The sequence below is a fragment of the Pelodiscus sinensis genome, chromosome 11 (assembly GCF_052426305.1).
Source record: "Pelodiscus sinensis isolate ZL-2025 chromosome 11, ASM5242630v1, whole genome shotgun sequence".
NCBI lineage: Eukaryota > Metazoa > Chordata > Testudines > Trionychidae > Pelodiscus > Pelodiscus sinensis.
The window spans coordinates 16620716-16640852 of record NC_143062.1 but is presented as its reverse complement, the minus strand read 5'-3'; the positions used below and the strand labels follow the sequence as shown (position 1 = coordinate 16640852).

The 20137-nt window shown below is 54.3% G+C and overlaps 1 protein-coding gene across 21 annotated transcripts in view; it reads right to left on the bottom strand.

Annotated features, from left to right (window-relative positions):
- NRXN2 (neurexin 2) overlaps positions 1 to 20137 on the bottom strand; it is a 332982-nt gene that overhangs the window by 44133 nt on the left and 268712 nt on the right. For all 21 annotated transcript variants that reach the window (XM_089781141.1, XM_075939211.2, XM_075939215.2 and 18 more), the window contains one exon: positions 3396 to 3567. In XM_089781141.1, the coding sequence (XP_089637267.1) occupies positions 3396 to 3567 (172 nt within the window). The remainder of the gene's footprint in view (positions 1 to 3395; positions 3568 to 20137) is intronic.

Genomic DNA, 20137 nt, shown 5'->3' with positions numbered 1-20137 from the left:
GGAGGAAGAAGCAGGCTGTGAGAGACACAGGAGGACGTGAAGGAGATGCTAAAGTGGGGAATCTGTAGGAATCAGTGAGAGCCAGGACTTTTGGATCCTCTCCCCAGCTCTCTGAGGGTGGAGCAGGGACGGCGGGGGGTTCCCTCCAGGCAGCGAGGAGCCTTGTGAAGCTGTGTCCCTCTCTGCAAGGGGAAGGGCTACAGAAACCCCTTCTGTGAGCTCTCTACTCTGAGGTCTCCCTATGCTCACCTCGCTATTCAGGATGCCATTTGGCCCCCTAATTAGGAGTGATTGGGGACTTTTTATACTCTCATTAGTGCTGGTATTAACGAGGCGATTAACATCTTTAATTAAAACCACATCTTCCCTGGGAAGTGACCTGGGTCGCTAATCAGCAGCCAGCACTCCTGCAGGCTGGGGGATTGCCATAGAAGCCACATGCTTGCTAAATGGGAGAGTGCTGGGGTACATGGAATTGCATGTGTGTGCATCACATGTTCTTCTGTCTGAATAGCAGGTCTTTCCTGAGTCCACTGCATGCCACTAGGTGCTGGTGTACATACAAGCTACTGTGTGCATTGCCATGCTTCTGAGTTCCAGGAGCTGGGAGGAGCCTCGATTCCTGATCCCAACCCCCACCAGCCCTTACCATTTGGGAGGCTGGTCTGTTCTCTAGCTTGCAGTTCTGGATCAGTAGATCAGTTCCCCAGTGATACCTTCTGTATGGGCCACATAGGTCCTGGGGCTATAAAACTATCTGCTGGGCACCCAGCTGTGTGCCCTGGCACAGGACAGCCATGCAAAAAAGCCAGCTCCAGTATTCTGGTGTCTACTTACATTTCCCCCTAGAAAGGCCTTGGGCTACAGGCAGCCTGTGACTGGTGGCTGGGGCATGGAAAAGGGAGAAGGCACTAACAGGAAGAGACAGCCAGATGCTATGGTGGCAAGGGGTGCCACGTAAGGACTTAGGTGGATGTCAGAAGATATGTAAGGATGGATGGCACAGGGATAGAAGGGAACGGATGAAGGGCTGTGTATGGGGATGGCTGGATGGCTGGCCAGGGCCAATGGGAATGCATGGCAGGATGGAGGCATGTATGTGGGAGAGATTGTGTGGATGGGGATGGACGGAGGATGCATGTGGGAGAAGACAGCGTGGATGGGGATGGATGGAGGGTTGCGTGTGGGACAGCGTGGATGGGGATGGGAGTAGATGAAGGATTGCAGATAGGGTGGATGGCTGGAGAGCTGCATGGGAGAGAAGAAATGGTGCACATGGGGATAGTGCAGCAAGACCACAGATGGGGATGGATGGAGAGGTGCATCAGTGATGGATGCAGGGTGCATGGGGGAACGGATGTGATGACAGCAAAAAAGCACCGAGAAATAGGGAAGAGGAGACTGTGCTGTTACGTGGGGCAGAGTCGTGTGTGTGTGTGTGTGTGTGTGTGTGTGTGTGTGTGTGTGTCCAGTTGTGCAGACACCAGTGTGCAGGGGATGTGCCTATAGCTGCAAGTTGCTGGTGTGTGCGTGCTCTCCTGGGAGGGGTATGGCATAGGACTGGCTGGGGAGAGGCAACCCAGGGATGGATATGGGCAGGGCTATCGGAGAGGGGGGAAGGGTGGCTGCAGGTGAGGCGTCTGCATGTCTGCACATCATGGCCAGCCTCTTGCTGCTAGGGATGGTGAAGTGTGTGCATGACACGTCCCTCCCGCCCACAGTGCTGCCTGCCAAGCTACTGATGGGCTTCAGGAGTGGCTAATCCAGGGAGGTATCCCCGCTCCGTCTGGCAGAAGGCGCACATGCCGTTGTGTGTTTGTGGGAGATACTGCTGTGTACCAGTGTGTAGGCCAAGTGTCACCATGCTGGGGTGGATGCTACAAGCAGCTCTCTGCTGCTGTGTGTTGTGGCAATGGCTGCAGGCACCTACAGGCCTGCATGCATGCGGGGTGCGGCGGGTGCAAAAGCACCCCCTCATGGTCCTCCAGGTAAGCATGCTCCAGTTGGCCAGGGGAAGGAGCGGTGCGCTGCCCGAGCCTCCTTCCCCCATGTTCTGGCCGGCCGGGAGAAGCCTGGGGCTGATTTCCCCACTTACTTGAGGGACCATGGGGGGTGCATTCACACTCTGTGGTCCACATTTACAAAAACGCACATCCACACAGAAATTCCTGTGTACGGGCCTGACCTGTCTATGTGTACACATGTGAGTCTGGAGACCTGTGGTATTAGTGTACATCTGTCTTTTCATGTCTGTTTTTGAATGAACTTGTGCGTGCACTTGGGTGCATTTGCATTAGTGTGTCTTTGCATAGCTGTGTGGGGGATGTGCATTCACATTCTTGGCTTTGCACATGTGTGAGTGTGTGTGTGTACACATACAGCCACAACCGTGAATGGATTTGAGGGCAGTGCTGACCAGGACTGGATCCCCTTCTCATCTTCCTCATGATGCTCCATCCTTGGCTACTAGCTCCGAGTCTTCACACCAGGTGAAGGTGCCAGCTGACACAGGGAACAGGCCCACAGGGAGAAAATCCCCCACTCTTTCCCAGAAGACTGACCTCCTGTTAAGTCTGCCTGGCTGGCTCTTGGGTGCTGGTTTGTGTGTGATGCAGTCAAAGATGATGGGGGAGGCAGGAATCTGCCCACTCAGGACAGAGAAAAGCCATTGGGGGGGGGGGGGGGTTCAGATACAAATGTGGCATCATTTCCCAATCCCTCTGACATCCGCAGGGGCTGAGGGAGCTTGGTGGAGGCTGGAACCAACTTGTAACTCTGATCTTTCCCTGTGACTCTCCAGTTCTGCAGCTGGCTAGAGCAGAATCAGAGGGCAGAGGCCTGAGTGTGCGTCTTAGGGCATACACTGCCAAGGGATGGGGGGATTCTCTTGGGGCAAGGAAACAGGGATGATGTTACTGCTTCCAGGGCCTTGAGAAAGGACATTTCAGATCTACTGCCTCCCCCACAATGGGCACCTTATACCTGCATCTGGCGAGGAACTGTCTCCTGCTCCCCATCCAGCACCAAAGATTCCTCCCCCAGCACCTCTGATCCTCACCCCCACTAACCACCCCCCACTCACTGGCACTTCAGCTTCCCCCCACCCTTTAGGAACTGCTTCCATCCTGGCACCTCCCCAGATTCCCTCCCGCAAGCTAGGGACTGTTTGCACTTCAGCTCTGCCTCTCCGAGGAAACCACTCTCCTCATGAGCCTGCTTCTCCCACTGCTGAACGCTGGATGCTCTACAGCGCCTGAGTCTCTCCCTAGTGCCAAGGTGGGTGGTCATTTGTAGGGGCGGGCAGGGACGAGGGCTGGTTGCAATCTCCGCCACTGATGGGGAAGGCAGGCTGGGCGTTGGGTGGGGCGGGCGGCAGAGCTAGCGCCCAGCCTTACCTGCTGGGTAGCGCTCGTTGACAGGCCAGTTGTCCACCTGCAGTGTGGCATTGCCCCCACTCCGGGTGAAGCGCACCACGTGGTACTTGCCGTCGTTCACCATCGCATTGGTCTCCTCAATGGTGATGTCATCCGTACCCACGTTGAAGATGACCCCGATTGTGCCTTGGTCCTGGTGGAGGGGGAGGAGAGACATCAGAGAAGGGGGTGAGGGTGGGAGATGACAGACAGGATTCCTGGGATCTAGCCTCAGTTCTGGGAAGGGCATGAGGCCTAGCAGGTTAGAATGGGGAGGGGTGGGCGGGTGTCACACTCCTGGGCTCTATCCAGGCTCCAGGAGGGGATGAGACTTGGTGCTTTGAGCAGGCGGGCATCACTCCCCTCTCCCAACCCCGTCTTCCCCATGCAATGAGTCTGTCTCCCACGTGGCAGCAGCATCACTGCTCAGGCAAGGATTTTCAAGGCCAGGGCTGAGAAGCAGCTGTGTCTGGGGAGAGGCATGAGGGCTGTTCCAATGTCACACAGCAGTTCTGCAGGTGAGGGAGGGTCCCTGGCTGATTTTAGGAAACCCAAAAGGAATGATGTGAGTGATTGGCCAGGGCACCTGAGTTAATACCCTGCACAAGTCTGAAAGAGCTTGGTTTGCTATTTCACTTGAAAGATGGGTCACACCATAACAGAGCTCCTATTCAGCTGCACCCCAATCCCAGCCCCGCTGCTCCCCTCCAGCCACCCACCCCACAGCAACCCTCCAGCCCCACCATGCCAGTCTTCTGCCCCACCAGCCCCGCTCTCCACTCCCAGCAGCACAGTGTCCCTCCAGCCCCAGAGTACGGTGCCCTTCCATTCCCCCGTCCCTGCAGCACAGCGCTCCTCCAGGCCGTGGGCCCCACCTCCAGCGGCTCTGTACAGCACTGAGCCCCACCTCACTGCCCCTTGCACAGTTCCCCCTATGGCCCCACTCCCCACAGCACAGTGCCCCCTAGCGCCACACTGGGGTTAGCAATGACTGCGTGGGAAGAGCGCCACCTTCCTGTAGGCCAGTGCCCAGCAGTGTTGCATTGTGGACAGCAGTGAGCATGAGGGGAGAGCAACCCTGACTGAGTGCCCCCCAAAGACTCCACTCCAAGCCCCAAATGGCTTTTGCCCCTGGCTTAGCAAACCATGAGACGAGGTGACCAGAGATACACAAGAGAGCGCTGACCAAAGAGAAATGCAGGCTGGGACTCAAAAATCTTGGTGTGCAGGGGGATGGGACGCGTTAGCCAACTGCGAGGGAGATCCATTCCTAGCAGCCTCCCCACCCCATGGCTCAGATCTAGGGCCAGAGTCCCCTCTCTCTTACACCAGGCTAACTGAGGAGTAAAGGAGGATTTGCTGGTGCCCAGAGTGACCTGGGCTAACGAGGCAACAGAAAGTCCTCCCCAAGACAGGGATAGCACTTGGCATCCAGCCTCTCTGAACTAGACCCCACTCCCTCCCAGAGCTGGAGACAGAACTCAGGAGTCCTGTTTTTCTCCCCTACACTGATTCACTAATCCCCTAATGGTTCCTGCCCCTCTCTGGCTAATTCACTTGGGCTGCAGAGTAATCAAAGCCCCTTTAATCCAGTTCCTGGAGCCATCGATTGAAATTTCAGCCCTAAGCTCGTTTGCGTCGTCAATACGCTAACGATCAGGGCCCGTCTGCGGCAGAGTGGGAATGGATCCAGCCCCAGAGCCAGGCACAGCACTGCACATGGCCTGGGAGCCACTGGCTTTCACCTGCTATCTCAGCCTTAAGGTGGGGGGGGGGGTCTGACTCTCCCACTCTGGTCATGTGCATGTGTATGTTTCTCTGTGCTAGCATTTGTGCGTGTCTCTTGGTGTTTGTCCGAGAGCATATGTCTGATCATCTCTGAGTGTGTGTGCTTGTCTGTGCCTGTCTGGGAGTGTACACGTGTGTGTCTGGGACTGTGGGCATTTCCATCTCCGCGTGCAGGCATGTCTGGGACTGTGTATGTTTCTGTATAAGTGCATGTGTCTGGATTTGTGTGTGGTTTTGTTATCTCACTGCACGTGTGTGTCTTGGACTGTGCATATTTCAGTTATCTCTGTGCACGCGTGTCTGGGACTGAGAGTGTATTTCTGTTATCTCTGTGTGCGTACTCTGTGTTTTCACTGGTCAGTCACAGACAGCTGTCCCCTCTGGACTGGCACTGCCATGGAGTTATGAAGATCTTGAAATAAATGATGGAGATCCCTGTGCTTATAAGGTCACAGATTCACACTGGATGGGATGCCGGGTACTGCTCTTGACGCCAACTGGGGCACACAGCCAGCATGCCAGGCAGGGCCTCACTAGCCCAGAGCACCAGGGGCTGTATGGGAAGGATTCAGACCGAATGAATCTGTGACTAGCCACTGCAACATCTGCATCTCCGCCAGTGAGTCCCAGCCCCAGTACAGTCTAGCCTCTCTCTCAGTGGCTAGAGCATGGGGCTTGGGTGTTTTAGCCCCAGCTCTGCCACTAAATTCCTGCAGGAGCTTAACTAGGGCCCACGACTGAGCCATGGTGGATCCCAGATGGTTTTAACCCAGTCTGGTTTGGGATTGTTTTCTCTTTCGCGTATTTTTTGGCCCGTTTGATTCTGAAACTTTGATCTCCCCCTCCGGATCCCGTCACACCCTGGAAGCAGTCCCTGGCAGAAAATCTGCCTCCCAGGCCTGGGCCGCCTCAGAAAGGTGAGCCACCAAAAACAGATGTGCAGCCTCTGCTGCCCTTGCAGCTGGGGGCTGGTGTAGCACTAAAGGGTTACAGTGCTAACTGGTGCTTAACAGCACATGGCAGGATGGGCTGCTGTGTCCCAGCTATTATGGCACCTCATGCTGCTTATTAGAGCTGTGGATGTAATTACTGCGTTACATGGGGGTTATTATAGCACGAGGGGGTGGAAGTAATGCCTTGCCTACTGTGTTTGCAGGAGCAATGTGGGATATGGCAGTGCCCTGGGGGACAAGAGCTGGGCTGGCAGGATTACATTAAGAGAGCTGGCATGGCTGCACCTGGGGGGGGGAGAGGAGAGGAGACTGGCAATGCATGCAGCGTGCAACAGCAGGGCATTATATGCATGATGAACCTCCGCCACAAGGCACTGAATGTTGCACCACCAAAGCAATACATGTGCCATGCAGTGTTAGGGAGATGCATGAAATTTGCAATTACAGGGTATTATGCGGAAAATGGACCTCTGGGTCAATGAATGGGACAGGCAGTACCAGGGTGTTACTAGAAATACTGACCACCAGAGCAATGCATGGAGTCCTGCATCAGTGAGGTACAGCATGTAGGGCATGACATGCAACATGGAGTCAGTATTTGTAACAGGGCTTGCTGGTGCAGTATATGCAGAATGCTACTGCAGAGCCCAGGTATGCAATAACGTGAAGCCAGAGCAGACGCAGGATGGACCATGGGGCCAGTGTGTACAATGCAGAGCCACTGGATTAGTATATACGGTATGCACTGCTGAGCAAGGCACACAATAATGCAACATTAAAGCAGCACATAGAATATGATCACTGGGTCGGTATGCATAATACCGACCACTGGGGCAATGCATGCGCTCTGTGATCCCATCTCGGCATTCACTCTGGGCCCCTTCGCAGTGACTGCTCTCCTGCCACAGCTACTAGGGTAGAACATCCAGGGAGCCCAAAGAATATGGTGAGGGGTGCCCCTTGGGTACCTGGCATGGTATGCACCCCTAAGCTCTTCAGGAGCAGAACGGCTGACAGTGCTGCAGAGATGACTCACTGCAGGGTGGCAGTGACTGCTCACATTGCAAGCATGGCCTGTTCTCCTGCCTCCTCTCCATCTGCCCGCCTCACCAGCCAGCAGTGCACTTTCATCCCAGAGCTCTGAGCAATAGGCCAGTCACAGTGATTGGCTAACTGGTACCAGCACTAGAGTACCCCGTGGGGGAGGAGAACCACCCAGCCCACTGGGAACGGAGATGCATCTGGCCCCCTGCTGGACCTGCTCCCAGGGGTTCTAATGGGTCTCAGTTCTGCCTCAAAGTGGTGTGGAGTAGTGTGGCGTGGGGTAAGATTTTGCCTATGGAACTCATTCAGTGCCATACAATAGCTGGGCTGAGTTGCAGCTGCATCTGAGGTGGAGCAAGGGGGATTAGAGTTCGGCCATGTTACCCCAAGTGGCAGAAGCACATGCTATGTCTCAGCTGGGTGCATGCTGGTCCTTCAAGTTGGGCATGGGGGTGTTGCAGATGCCTCTTGGAGAGAGGAATCCCACCTGCTGCTTGGTGTTATGAGAGCTGGTGGGAAGAGGGGCGTGTTAGCAATAGGGACGTGAACAACTAGTTGACTATCCGAAAAGCAAATGCTTATTGGATAGTCGACAAGCTAGTTGACTAGTTGCTTCCCCCCACCTTCTCGCTGCGTCTATTAGAAAGAGGCGGCAAGAGGTGGGGGGGGAGAGAAGAGGGGTGGTTCAAAGTGGCAGTGCTGCAGAGAGCCTGGGGCCAGACCCTGGGCTCCACGTGGCACTGCTGCTTGGAAACACTGTGTGCAGCCCAGGCCAGTTGGGGACTCCCAGCTTGCCCCAGGCTGCACACGACATTTCAAAGTGGCAGTGCCGCAGGGTCTGCTGCTTTGAAATGTCACATGCAGCCTGGGGTCCCCAGCTAGCCACAGGCTGCATGTGGCATTTCAAAGCAGCAGCACCAAGTGAAGCCTGGGGTCAGCTGGGGACTCCCCCACCGACCCTGGGCTCCATTGGCCGCTGCCACTTTGAAACACTTTGGGGAGCTTGATGCCGGGCTCCCCGCGGCATTTCAAAGTGGCAGTGCCACCTGGAGCCCTACTGACCCCAGGCTCCATGCGGTACTGCCACTTTGAAATGCTGTGTGAAGCATGGGGCCAGTGGGGCACTGCTTGAGTCCACTGCTGGCCCTGTGCTTCACACAGCGCTTTCACCTCTGAAGTATAGCATCAGCCCTGGGGCTGTTGCTAAACTTCAAAGGCAGAGGCGCCCTATCGACTAATCGAATAGTCAATGTAAATTGCATCAACTATTCGATTAGCTAATTAATTTCAAGTTTACATCCCTAGTTAGCAAATAGGTCACTGGAGTCAGCGGAAAGGCACCTCCTGCGTTAGTCCCCAGATGCCATGGAGAGGGTTGGAGGCAGGTTTCTCTGGGGCATTGCACTCTGGAGAGCCCCCTGCTGCCTGTGTCCCACCCTGCTGCTCAGCCTTTGCTAAGCAGGTCACTGGCAGCAGGTGGGGTGGAGCTGGGGGAGCAGTGGGGCACAGGGCTGGGGGAAGGAGGCTGCAGGGGAGAGGAATTGGAGGACTCTCCCATCTGGTATCATCTAGCTGCTTCGGATAGGGCCCTAACCTGCCCCTGCTCCTAAAACCACTGGTAGACCAGTTCTCTCTCTTCCACCCTGGAATAGATCAGTGAATCCATCCAGCCTGGCATCCTCCTCTCCCTGCTACCCTGGAGAGTCGTTTTGCTTGGATTCCTGCTTCCTCGTTATGGTCCCTCACACTATAGATGCAGCAATAGATCAGCTGTACTGCCCTGATGGCGAGGGATGGGGATGGGAAATTTCCTCTTGACCATCCTCATCTCTCCATGGCAATTAGTCAGGGGACAGGAGCGTGAGATCTGATTAACTCTGCAACAACCAGACAGCTATGCAGTCATAGATGCTAGTCCTAGTGGCATCATACTTGGCTGGCACATAGCTCTGCTCCACCTCAGAGCAGGGCATCCAGTACAGTAGTAGGGTGAAGGGAAGATGAGGTAGGGAGTCGGTGGAGGAACCTGGTGGGAGAAGAGATGCAGGAGGAGGGGAAGGAACAACGGGAAGGGAACGCTCTCAGGGTGGAAGAGGACTGTGGGAGAGGGAACAAGGGGGGAGACTTGGCCCCATCCAGCTGTTTGATAAGGCCGTGAAGAGGAACTGGGAGGGTATTTGGAAAGGCCCAAGAGAAAGGGAAAGTGGCCTCTTACAGGGGCTGAGGATCACTCAGGGAGAGATTTAAGCATGGGAAAGTCCCCAGCATTGGAAGGTCAAAGAGGACACATGGAGTGAATACATTGACACGGCCAAGTGGTAAGAACACCAAACAAAGCCCTGGGACAGAGCAAACCACCTGCTTGCTGGGCCTGACTGCTCTGCCATGCCAGCTGCCCACAGTGATCTGCCCAATACCCCCTGCAAGGCCAGGAAGGGCCACTCTAGCCATGCCAAGATGCCCACCACTGTACAAGGTGACCAAATGGCCACTATCCCAATTGCTGTTTTCTGCTAGTTTTGTCTGTCTGTTAAGATTATGCTCTTCCCAGCGAGCAGCATGATCCCAAAAGTGCCCACCAGATCACACCAGGCAACAAAATGGTCACTTCCCCAATGTCTGCTTCCCCACAGACCTGGTCCTATCTATTAATAAGATAATCTTTCTTCCCAACATATAATATGATTCCCAAGATGGCTGCTGTGCCACACCAAGCAAAAAAATGTTTGCCAGCGTGATGTCTGCTTGCCCAGCAGTTATGTCTGGTTGTCTGTCTGTCTAAGATTACCTTTTTCCCAATGAGAAGTGTAATCCCCAAAATGGCTGCTATGCCATGTGAAACAACAAAATGGCTGCCTCCTAGGTAGATTATGAGGCCTGGCTGCTCATCAGTCTTGTCCCTCTGTCCATCTCAAAAAAAAAAAAATCACTGGAAATGCTAAGATCTGCCCACAAAGGAGGGTGTTCCAAAAATAGCTGCCGTCACCTGTGTCGAGCAAGACAAGAAAATGGCTGCCACTTCAGTTAATTTGAATATCCGCTGACTGGTCCTTCCTGTCTGTTTTTTTATCAGGAAAACACCAGAAATATTCATATTATGATCTTCCCTACAAGAACTATGACCTCCAAGATGGCTGCTACCACCCACACCAAGCAAAGCAACAAAATGGCTGATCCTGCCTCAGTGAACTATGACTTCCAGCTGCCTGCTAGTCTTGGCTGTCTGTCTTTTCTTTCCTTGAGAAGACACCAGAAATGTAACACTATGGTCTTCCCAATAAGGAGTTGGCTCTTCAAAGAGGGAGAAGTATACTGTCACCCTAATTATGCAAGATAACATTTCTGCCCCCTCAGTCAAATTCAGTCATCAAACTGTCTGCTATTCCTGGCCATCTGTCTACCAAGGCACCACTGGAAATGTTAATCTTTTGATCTCCCCAACAAACTCTCAAGATGGCCACTGCCAACCAGGATACCAAAGTGGCCACCACTTAATGTTGACATCTTATCCTGTACTGGGCTCTTTCCGATTGTGCATACAACAACATGGCTGCTGCAGCTCACACCAAGCAAAATGGCCACTGCCTTAGTGAACTGACATCTCTCTGCCCACTAATCTCATCTCTGTCTCTGGGGCTATGTCTAGACTGCAGGCTTCTTTCGAAAGAGGCTCTTTCAAAAGCATCTTTCGAAAGAGCCTCTTTCAAAAGATCGCGTCTAGACTGCAGGCGGATCTTTCGAAAGAGAAATCCGCTTTTTCGAAAGAGAGCACCCAGCGAGTCTGGATGCTCTCTTTCGAAGACGGCCTCTTTACATTGAAGAACGCCTTCTTTCGAAAGAGGAACTTTCGAAAGAAGGCGTTCTTCCTCGTAAATTGAGGTTTACCGCCATCGAAAGAAAAGCCGCGTTCTTTCGAAATAATTTCGAAAGAACGCGGCTTGAGTCTGGACGCAGGGGAAGTTTTTTCGGGAAAAGGCTACTTTTCCCGAAAAAACCCCTGAGTCTGGACACGGCCTGGGTCTCAAAAAGAAATTTGAAATATTAAGACTTTGGCCGTCCCAACCAGACGTATGACCCTAAGAGGGCTGCCATCACCCAGAGCAACAAAATGGAAATCCAGCAGCCGCTTGCCTTTTCTTCTGTCTGTCTTTCAAAACAGGCTCTAGAGTATTAAGATAAAGATTGCCTGACAAGATGTGTGATCCCAAGATGGCTGCTGTCAGTCACATCAAGCAAGATAATGGACACTTCTTTAGTGACCTCCAACAGATGGCTACCCACTGTCCCTGTCTGTCTACTGCAAGGAGGCACTGGGAATATTAAGACCTTCTCAACTAGGAGTATGATCCCACCTACTCCAACCAAATGGCTGCCACCAGCTATGCCACCTCAAAAGAACCCACCTGTCCCTGACTTGGTTGCTTCCCAACAAACAAGGAATGAAGGTTTTATTTCCCAGTTCCTCTCAATGCACCAAAAGGCTAAGGACAGAGTGAACCACATTGGGGCCTAATTCTTGCCGGGCTCTCCACACCCCAATCCTCCTGAATTCCCCCCAAGATTGCTGTTGGGCCCCAGCTTCCCTGCTGGCTGGCAATGACTAACAGACTATTCACTTGCCTGTTCGTGATGATCAGTGTATTGGAGCAGGGGTGTGACCCTGGTTCCCACTATGCCCTGCATGGGCCCCCAGGCCAACACCAGATACTTTGTTCAGACACATTTATGAGATGAGAGATGCTTGCCAATGTTCTCTTAGCTTCCAACCCTGTGATCAATGCTCCTTCAGCCCTTTGCAACCCCCTTCCTCCACCCTCTGGATCAGACCAAAGAGTCATGTAGCCTAGTATCTCCCTCTGCACTACCGTAGATCAAACCCAATGGCTCATCCAGCTTGGTATTCAGGGATGGCCCATATTTGACCCCCCTGATAATGATCCATTGTGCCCTGGCCTGACATGCCCAGCCAGACATGCAATGCTTTGCGTGGGCAGGCTGTTTGTTTGGAGGACCAGTGGTGCCACTACTAGCTTGTTACAGCCCAATCTCAGGGTGCAAAGCCTTCACACACACCCAGAAGTGCTGCAGCTGCCAACAGCCACTTAACCTCAGTGGGCAAATCAATACCAAAGTGGCTTTCTGCTTTACAGCCCCTTGACTGGGACATGGGGCTAATTCAGGTAGACACGGAGGAGACAGGACAGTGCACTGCAGGGAACAGCCACCTGAGGCCCTTGCAGGCAGCACTGGTCCCAGTTCAGCATTAGGGGGCACTGTGCTGCAGGGAATGGGGGCTCTTTCCCCCTGCAGTCAGTGTTGGCCCCAATGCCCCAGTGTGGTGCTAGTGGGTGTTGTGCTAGAGGCGTGCAGAAGGACACAGACAGCCACTGATGCCCGGGCAGCCCTTGCCCCTTGAGATGCCATCGCATTCTGGGATTGCTGGGATGCTGCCCACATGATGACAATAGTCAGAGGCATTATATGGCCCCCGTGCCCAGGATGATGCCAGCTATTTAGGCTACCAGTACTCCTGCCTGTCTACCTTGACAGACCCTCATTGCCAACCCATAGATATCAACTCCTGACCCCCCTACAAACCCATCTGGGTTCTTCACATCAATCCCAATTGAGAACTGCTCCATCACCTCCCCTTACTTCTTCACCTCATCCTGGAGACCATAAGGGTACACCTACACAGCAGAGGTATTTTGGAATAACGTCCGTTATTCCAAAATAACATTATGCGCTGTCTACACAAGAAGCCCATTATTTAAAAAATAAATTTGAAATAATGGACTCCTTATTCCGACTTCCTGTAAACCTCATTGTACGAGGATTAAGGAAGTCAGCAGAGTAGCGATTTATTTAGAAATAAGTGCTGTGTAGACAGTGCCAAATTTCAAAATTGCGTAGCTTATTTCAAGGTACGTGCTAATGTGTACACGTACTCCAACTGAACAGATCTCTATAGTCATTTCTTCTGTCTCTCATTCCTTGCAGTGTGTATCTGGTCAGAGAGGTAGTGCCCCATACTTGGGGAGGGGCAAGAGGTGGGATCAGGGCAGTGCCTAGCACAATGGGACCCCTGATCTCGTTCTGGGTCTGTACCATGCCTGGCACAATGACCCACAAAGACCCCAATCTTGGCCTGGGTCTGTGCAGTGCCTGTTACAATTGAGCCCCTGATCTCACTCATGAGGGTTATCCTAAGACAGGTATTAATACTAATCTGAGTTTGGGCTGAAGTATGTAGAAACATACTAATAAAACAAACTAATAACTGAAATTCACACATATCCCTACTGAAAAGCTCATCTCTTGGGAGGACTGTGGGGCTGTTTACACTGGGGCCCCTTTCCTGATGCTGAGATGCAGCTGCCTCTGGGGTGGGGAGGAGGGAGATCACAGCACAATCAGAATCCTGCACCTACAGCTCTTGCCCTGCACAGGGCCCAGGGTCAGGGGCGATTTGTTGGTAGGAAGCTATTTTGCTCCATCAATCTCTTGGCTTTGGCTGGGTTGCCCGTCTGGCAGCCGAGTGGGATCAATCTTGCTCCATCCAGCTGTCAGGCTGCATCAACAGCTCATTGCTCACCCTGTGGGCGCACCTGTAATAGAGTTGTCCTGAAGGGCTGAGCATTGACTGCATCAGGCCGGGCGGGGACTGGGGCAGCAGTCCTGGGCACTGCACACCTTTAGCCAAGAGTGCCAGCGCTCTGGCACCGCACAGGCCTTTGGGAAAGCTCCTGGGCAGCCCACATGCCCACCCCAGCAAGCGTTTCCCCAGGCAATGTCACATTTGGAGCGGAGATGCTCCCAGCCAGGCACCAGGACTTTCAGCTGGGCAGGGGACTGATGGCATGGATGAACACAGGAATCTGGGGAGGCTGCAGATGCTGCTGGCTCAGGCCATGTGCCCCATTCCCCGTTAAAGGGCAATAAAGGGAAATTGTTAATTAGAAGCTAATGAGTCTGATCGGGAGCCAGGTGGCTCTGAGCTCATTGGTGTGGCTATAATTACTGAGCCCGAGGTGAAGGCATCCAGGGCTGCTGGGCATACGGGACAGGAGCTGGGAGCCGAATGGGGAGGAGCCATCGCATACTGACCTCTCTCCCCAACTCACAATGGGACTGAGCACCCCTCCCTGCCCGGAGAAATCTGTTCTACCCCTTCCCTCACTTCCACACCCCAAGAGTCTACCCTCTACCCTTCCCCCTCCAGTTGTGGAACACTCTCTCCCATTCACCCGTCCAACTCTCATCTTGTCCCTGCTCCTTGCCCCACCCCCTCCTGAATGCTGGTGCCCAGTCCCAGGGTGATGGACCCAGGACAGAGGCATATCTGTCACGGTTCCCACACTAATAGGTTCCTCCCTGGTGGTAGGTTATTAATAACCGATGGGCAGAGCTGCTTCACAGACATTCTTCCACTCCTGGTGCCACCCCCACGGCCAGGCTCAGAACTCACCTCAGATTGTCACAAGAGGGGATAGACCCCGGAGATATGCAGACATGTGCCAATGACACCTGGCAAACCAGGAGCCCTGAATGCCAAACCCCATCCACTGCTCCAACCACTAGATCCCAGTCTCCTCCCAGAGCTGGAGACTGCACTACAGAGAGGGTTTGGAGCCCCTGGGGCAAAATCTGAAACTGCAGCCCCGAACCCTTCCAACCAAACAACCACTGAGAGGGGCCCAGGGAAGAGAAGGGGTGGGACTGTGAGCCTGGCTGCACTCACTTCACACTGGCAGCTCCTGCCCCATGGGGTGGGCTCTGCTCTCCACTCTGAGCACGGGGAGGCCCACCTGCCCCTCTCTCGACAGAGGAGTGGCAGACCAGATCTGAGCAGTGCAGCAGCCCTGCACACCAGATCACAATGCCACTCAGTTTGGAGATCTTCTCAATTGGGAGGGCCTGGGGCAAAATATCCCCCTCTTCAGGCAGCTCTGGCTGGAGACAGAACCCAGGAGTCTTCATCTAGTCCTCCTGTTCGAACCATTAGACACCACTTTCATCCCAAAACTGGGGACACAACCGGGGAGTCCTGACTCCCACCTCTAACCATTAGGCCTTGCTCTTCTCCCAGAGCTGGGAACAGGATGTCGCTCACTAAACCATACCCCCTTCCCATTTAGTAACAAAAGCTGCAACATCGTTTTATTTCTTTGTCCTCCATCTTCTAAGGAAATGAGAAAAATCCACACTTGCTTCCCCCCTTAAGCAGTGTTTTTAACCAGGCCGAATCTGTGCTGAGAAAGCCAGCTGTGGAGAGCTTTGTCCCACAGGCATCGTAAATCTTGGGGAGGTGATGGGGAAGATGAAGGAGGAGGGGGGAGTGTTTGTGCAGTGCCTCATTACAGTCATGATCTGTGCAGCGCCTGGCACAGCAAGACCTCAGGAGGGAAGTTGTGTAGCACTGGCCCAGCGGGGCCCCCAATCTGAGTGGGGTGGTGTCTGTGCAGCTCCCAGCACAAGACCCCGGATCTCAATGAGGGCCCCTACCCCTTCATTAGTATCCCAATTTAACAAGCCCTTCCAAAAAGCTGAGGTGCCCAGCGAGATGATAACCCAGAAATCTCTTGTGGCTGCCAATAAAACCTTTATAATGATAATAAAGCAAGAACAGAGATTTCCAGCCCCTCCCCCGCTTCCGTTAGCAATCTAAAAATATGCTGACTGGCGCAGAGGGCTGGCTAGCTGGCACTCCTGACTGTCAGTTACACCGAGTGGGTCAGGCCTCCATGGTCCACACAATTACAGGCCTCACCTTTTATCAGTGCTCGCAACTCAAAGAGGGCTCCCAAGACTCGGGATAGGGTTTTTTTTTCCATTCACATCCCCACGCTTTCTCCTGAAAGCGGGATGTAATTATAACTGGCAGCGTCACATCCCTGGGCCGTCTGTTGCAGGGACCGACTGAATTACATTTACCACTTGGTTAGGCACACGAGTTAGCTCTTGCCACGCCAATTCGCTCAGCAGCACCACGTGAATGGACACCAGAGGCCAGGTGAGGGGCACAGCTGGCAGTCAAAACGGCATGGGAGGCTTCCCGTTCACACCCCAGCAGCAGGTGGGCTCAAGGGCTTAGGTTTTGCAGTGTTGCCGGCCTACCAGAGATAGACAGATGGGCAGACACCCGGGGTTTATTTGTGTACAGCGTGCATTATAAAAACAGTACTCATGTGACCTGTGGTCAGCACTATCAAATCCCCCCCAGTTGCAGCCCTGTTTATAGATACCGCCATAAACCATCAGCAACTGGGCAGGTTCGACCCCGGCCAGCAGGAGGCACTGCTGTGCACACAAACAAAGGCTAATGCAGTGGTCCCCGCCATGGCACCCGCGGGGGCATTTGTGTGCGCCCGCCAAGTGCTCGGGGCTGGCCTGGCCCCGGGCACGTGGCGCATGCATGGTGCCGGTGCCGAAGCTGGCCCCGGGCGCATGGCGCACGGTGAGCACCGGCCCCGGGAGTGGCGCGGGGTGCATGGGGGGGCCCCGCCCCCCCGCCCCCGGACACGCAGCTATGGGGGAGCCCCGCCCCCAGGCACGCAAGTGTCCCCACCCTCTGGCGCGGGCGAACGGCCATGCCCCCTGACGCCCGGCAACCTCGAATGGTTGGGGACCACTGGGCTAATGATTAGGAGCAGGTCAGAGAGAAAGTGGCACGGGGGTCAGGGCCCAGCACTGACAACCAGAGGAGTGCGCTTCCTACTCATCCCCTGCCCTGTTCCCTGCTCTACAGAAGCCCCTAGTGCTGCTTTGGGGCACTGGGCCCAGCACTGACTGTGAGAGGAGAGCGCCCATGACCTGCTCCCTGCAATGCTGGAGGTCGTGGTCCTTGCCTTGGCCGTTTCACCCCAGCACTGGCTGGACCCAGCCTCACTTAGTCCATGGGAGCAAGTGGCTGAGGGAGAGGGTTAAACCTTTAATGTGTGGCTTGAAAAAGACTGCTCAGGTTCAAGATGGCGGCAGCAATTCAGCAAGGAGAGCTCATTCCCAAGCACCTCCCCCCCGACTATCACACAATCACACACACACTTTTCCCTAACTACACACACACATGCGTGCACACACACACCCTTTCCCTACCCAAGTACGTACATGAACCCATGCACACCTCTCTCCTCCTTCTCAGATACACACATCAATACACACATGCCTCCCTCCCCAGGTGTACACGCATTCATACATTCCCCCGTTCCTGGGAACACACACACACCCCTTGCCAGGTACACACACAAACATTCCTCCCCCTCCCCACGCATGTGCGCGCGCACACACGCACGCACGAGACCTTCCCCCCAAGTTCTCTTTCTTGCCCCCGCCCCAGGGCTCTGTATGAGGCGGGAGCAAGGAGCTAGTTAACATGCAGCTCACGGAAACCTCATCAAGCTCCTCTCTGCCTCCTCTTTGTGTGGTAAGCATGGCACGGAGGGGGCTGTGGGGTGGGGGTGAGTGATGACACAGCTGCCACGGTGTGACACAGCCACCCCCATGCACTGCGGGCTCAGCCCTATGCACACAATTCCCCCTTGCCTTGGGATGGCTGAGCCCTGGGGCATGCGCTGGATGTGGGGACTGAGACTCCCACCCAGGGACTACAGGGTGCTCTGAACAGGACCTTCAGGTCAGGAAGTCTCTTGTGGTCTTTGCTGTGAGGAGCAGCAGCACTGGAAGGAAACAGGCTCAGAGCAGGGATGGAGTGCCAGCCACCAATGTCAGACACGCCAGTGGGAGCAAAGCCAGAACCAGAACCCAGGAGTGCTGCCTCTACAGCCTACCTCCTTGCCCTTTCTTCAGTCACTTGCTCCCAAAGGCTGGGGAGAAAACCCAGGGGCCCTTGCTCCCACCCTGCCCCGTGCTATTTCCCAGACTCTCACACTGGCTGAGAGGTTCTCTCTGTAGCTGACAAAGCACACCAGTGAGCATAGATATTTGGAATCCCAGCAGCAATTTACAGCCCCATCAGGAGGTGGGGAATTTAATAATAGTCTCCCTGTCCAGCCCTGGCCTGGGAGCATGGAGCCAGTCGGTGTGCAAACCCCACCCTAGAACAGGGTGCATAGCTGGATGGGTAAACTAAGACACATCTAACAGGTCCACTCTTGCTCAAGCTGCTTCAGGCTGCATGCAGGGATCCCCGGGGGGAAACGCTGGCTGGGTTATACAGGTAAGACCAAGCACTCAGAACAGTCTGGCCAGCCTTAACAACCCCACAAGCCAAACCCACGCAAACCCTCTGGCCAAATGGAATAAGCAGGTCAAATTCACTATTAAAGGGGTCTTTTGGCTAAGGCAGCCTGCGGGGGAGGGGAAGAAAAGAGCAATTTCTCCCCCCTGAAACCCAGGGATTTTGTGTTGTGAGCATCTCTTTAAATTCCATGCATGTCGGGTGACCTAGATGGAAAAAGAGCCAGCAATCAGCAGTGCTGGGCTTTCACATGAACGCAGCGCAGGCACAGCGAGATGCAGAGAGAAACACGGGGCCTGCCTGCCTCTATATATCTTCATCAGAGCAAGAGCCATGGATTTCTCTAGCACTTTCCACCCTCACGGATTCCAAAGCACTCCATGAGCAATATGTAAGCCCAACACAGAGATCACTAAGATGCAGCTGCCTGTGGGGGGTTGGGGGCATTTGTACATGGATCTCTCACAAGGGCTCCGATGCAGCTGCCTCTGGGGTGCCATGCAGTGGGGCACAGGTAGAGATGTTAGGCAGCACAGATGCAGCTGAGTAGGGGACCTGGATTATCCTGCTGGTTCTGGGTGTATGGGCTCGTGGGTTACAACAGAAGGGCTGGGAGCCAGGGCTGCTGCTGGATCCTGGAAGGGAGGGTGGGGTCTGGACTTCTGCATTCAAGTCCCAGTTCTGACAGAGGAGTGGGATCTACTCATTAGAGCAGGGGGCCTGGGAGCCAGGACTCCCGAGTCCTAGTTGTAGCTCTGGGGTGGGGGAATGGGATTTTCTGGATTAGAGAAGTGACTCCATATTCATCTACATCCCACCTCTCTTCCCCCTCCCAAACTCCTGTCTCTTCCACATGCTTAACCTCCACCCACTCTCAAGAGAAGCCAGGTCCCCATGGCCTGATCCACCTCCTCCCTCTCCAGCTGGGATGCAGGTGCCTGGATTCCCACCCCCGCTGTAGCTGGGACCCAAAGGAAGCGCAATCATTGCATATTCAGGCCCATCACGCTGAGCCTTTTCATCCGGCCCAGCTTGTCACGTGGGTGTCTGGGGGAGAGGAGGCTGTCGCTCCTCCCCAGCGTGCTCAGACCCAAAGATGAGAGCCCCCCTGCAGAATGGGACACAGCTGGTGAGGAGTAGCCTCTGGGAGATGAGCCTGGTTTAACGGGTCAGTTTCATGTGGAAGGAGCTTGATTTTGAGCCTGGGGGAGGATTGGGGGTTGGATTACCAATAAGGGGAGGCTGCATTAGGTTAGAGTCATCTGTGATCTGGTGTTCCGTTGCACCAGGCATTGCACAGCTCCCAGCACGGGTCCCTGTCGTGTCGGGTCCACCCAGCCTTGTTACCTCCCACTTCCCTAGTGCCCATTACACAGAGCATAGGTGCCCACATTTTGGACTAAGGGGCAGGAACCACTAGCCACATCCCAGCGAACCTAACTGACCAGCCATAGGGAGCATGTAGCTTTCATCCACCACTTGGCTGCCTTCCTCTTTCCTTTGAAACAAGTGAGGGGAATCTGCCCTAGCAATGGGGCATCCCAGACGTCCATGGTGCTAAAAGGAATTTGGGGGCACAGCAGGATTAGGCCAGGTCAGCCGTGTGTGGGTAGGAAGAAACAGTCAGGGAGCTGGTAAAATGGGGGAGCCTGCCTCAGGTTCCTCCAAAGATGCAGGGATTTGGGATGCTGCCTGTGGTGACCCCTGCACCTCTTCATTATAACATTCTCCCCCTCAAGATG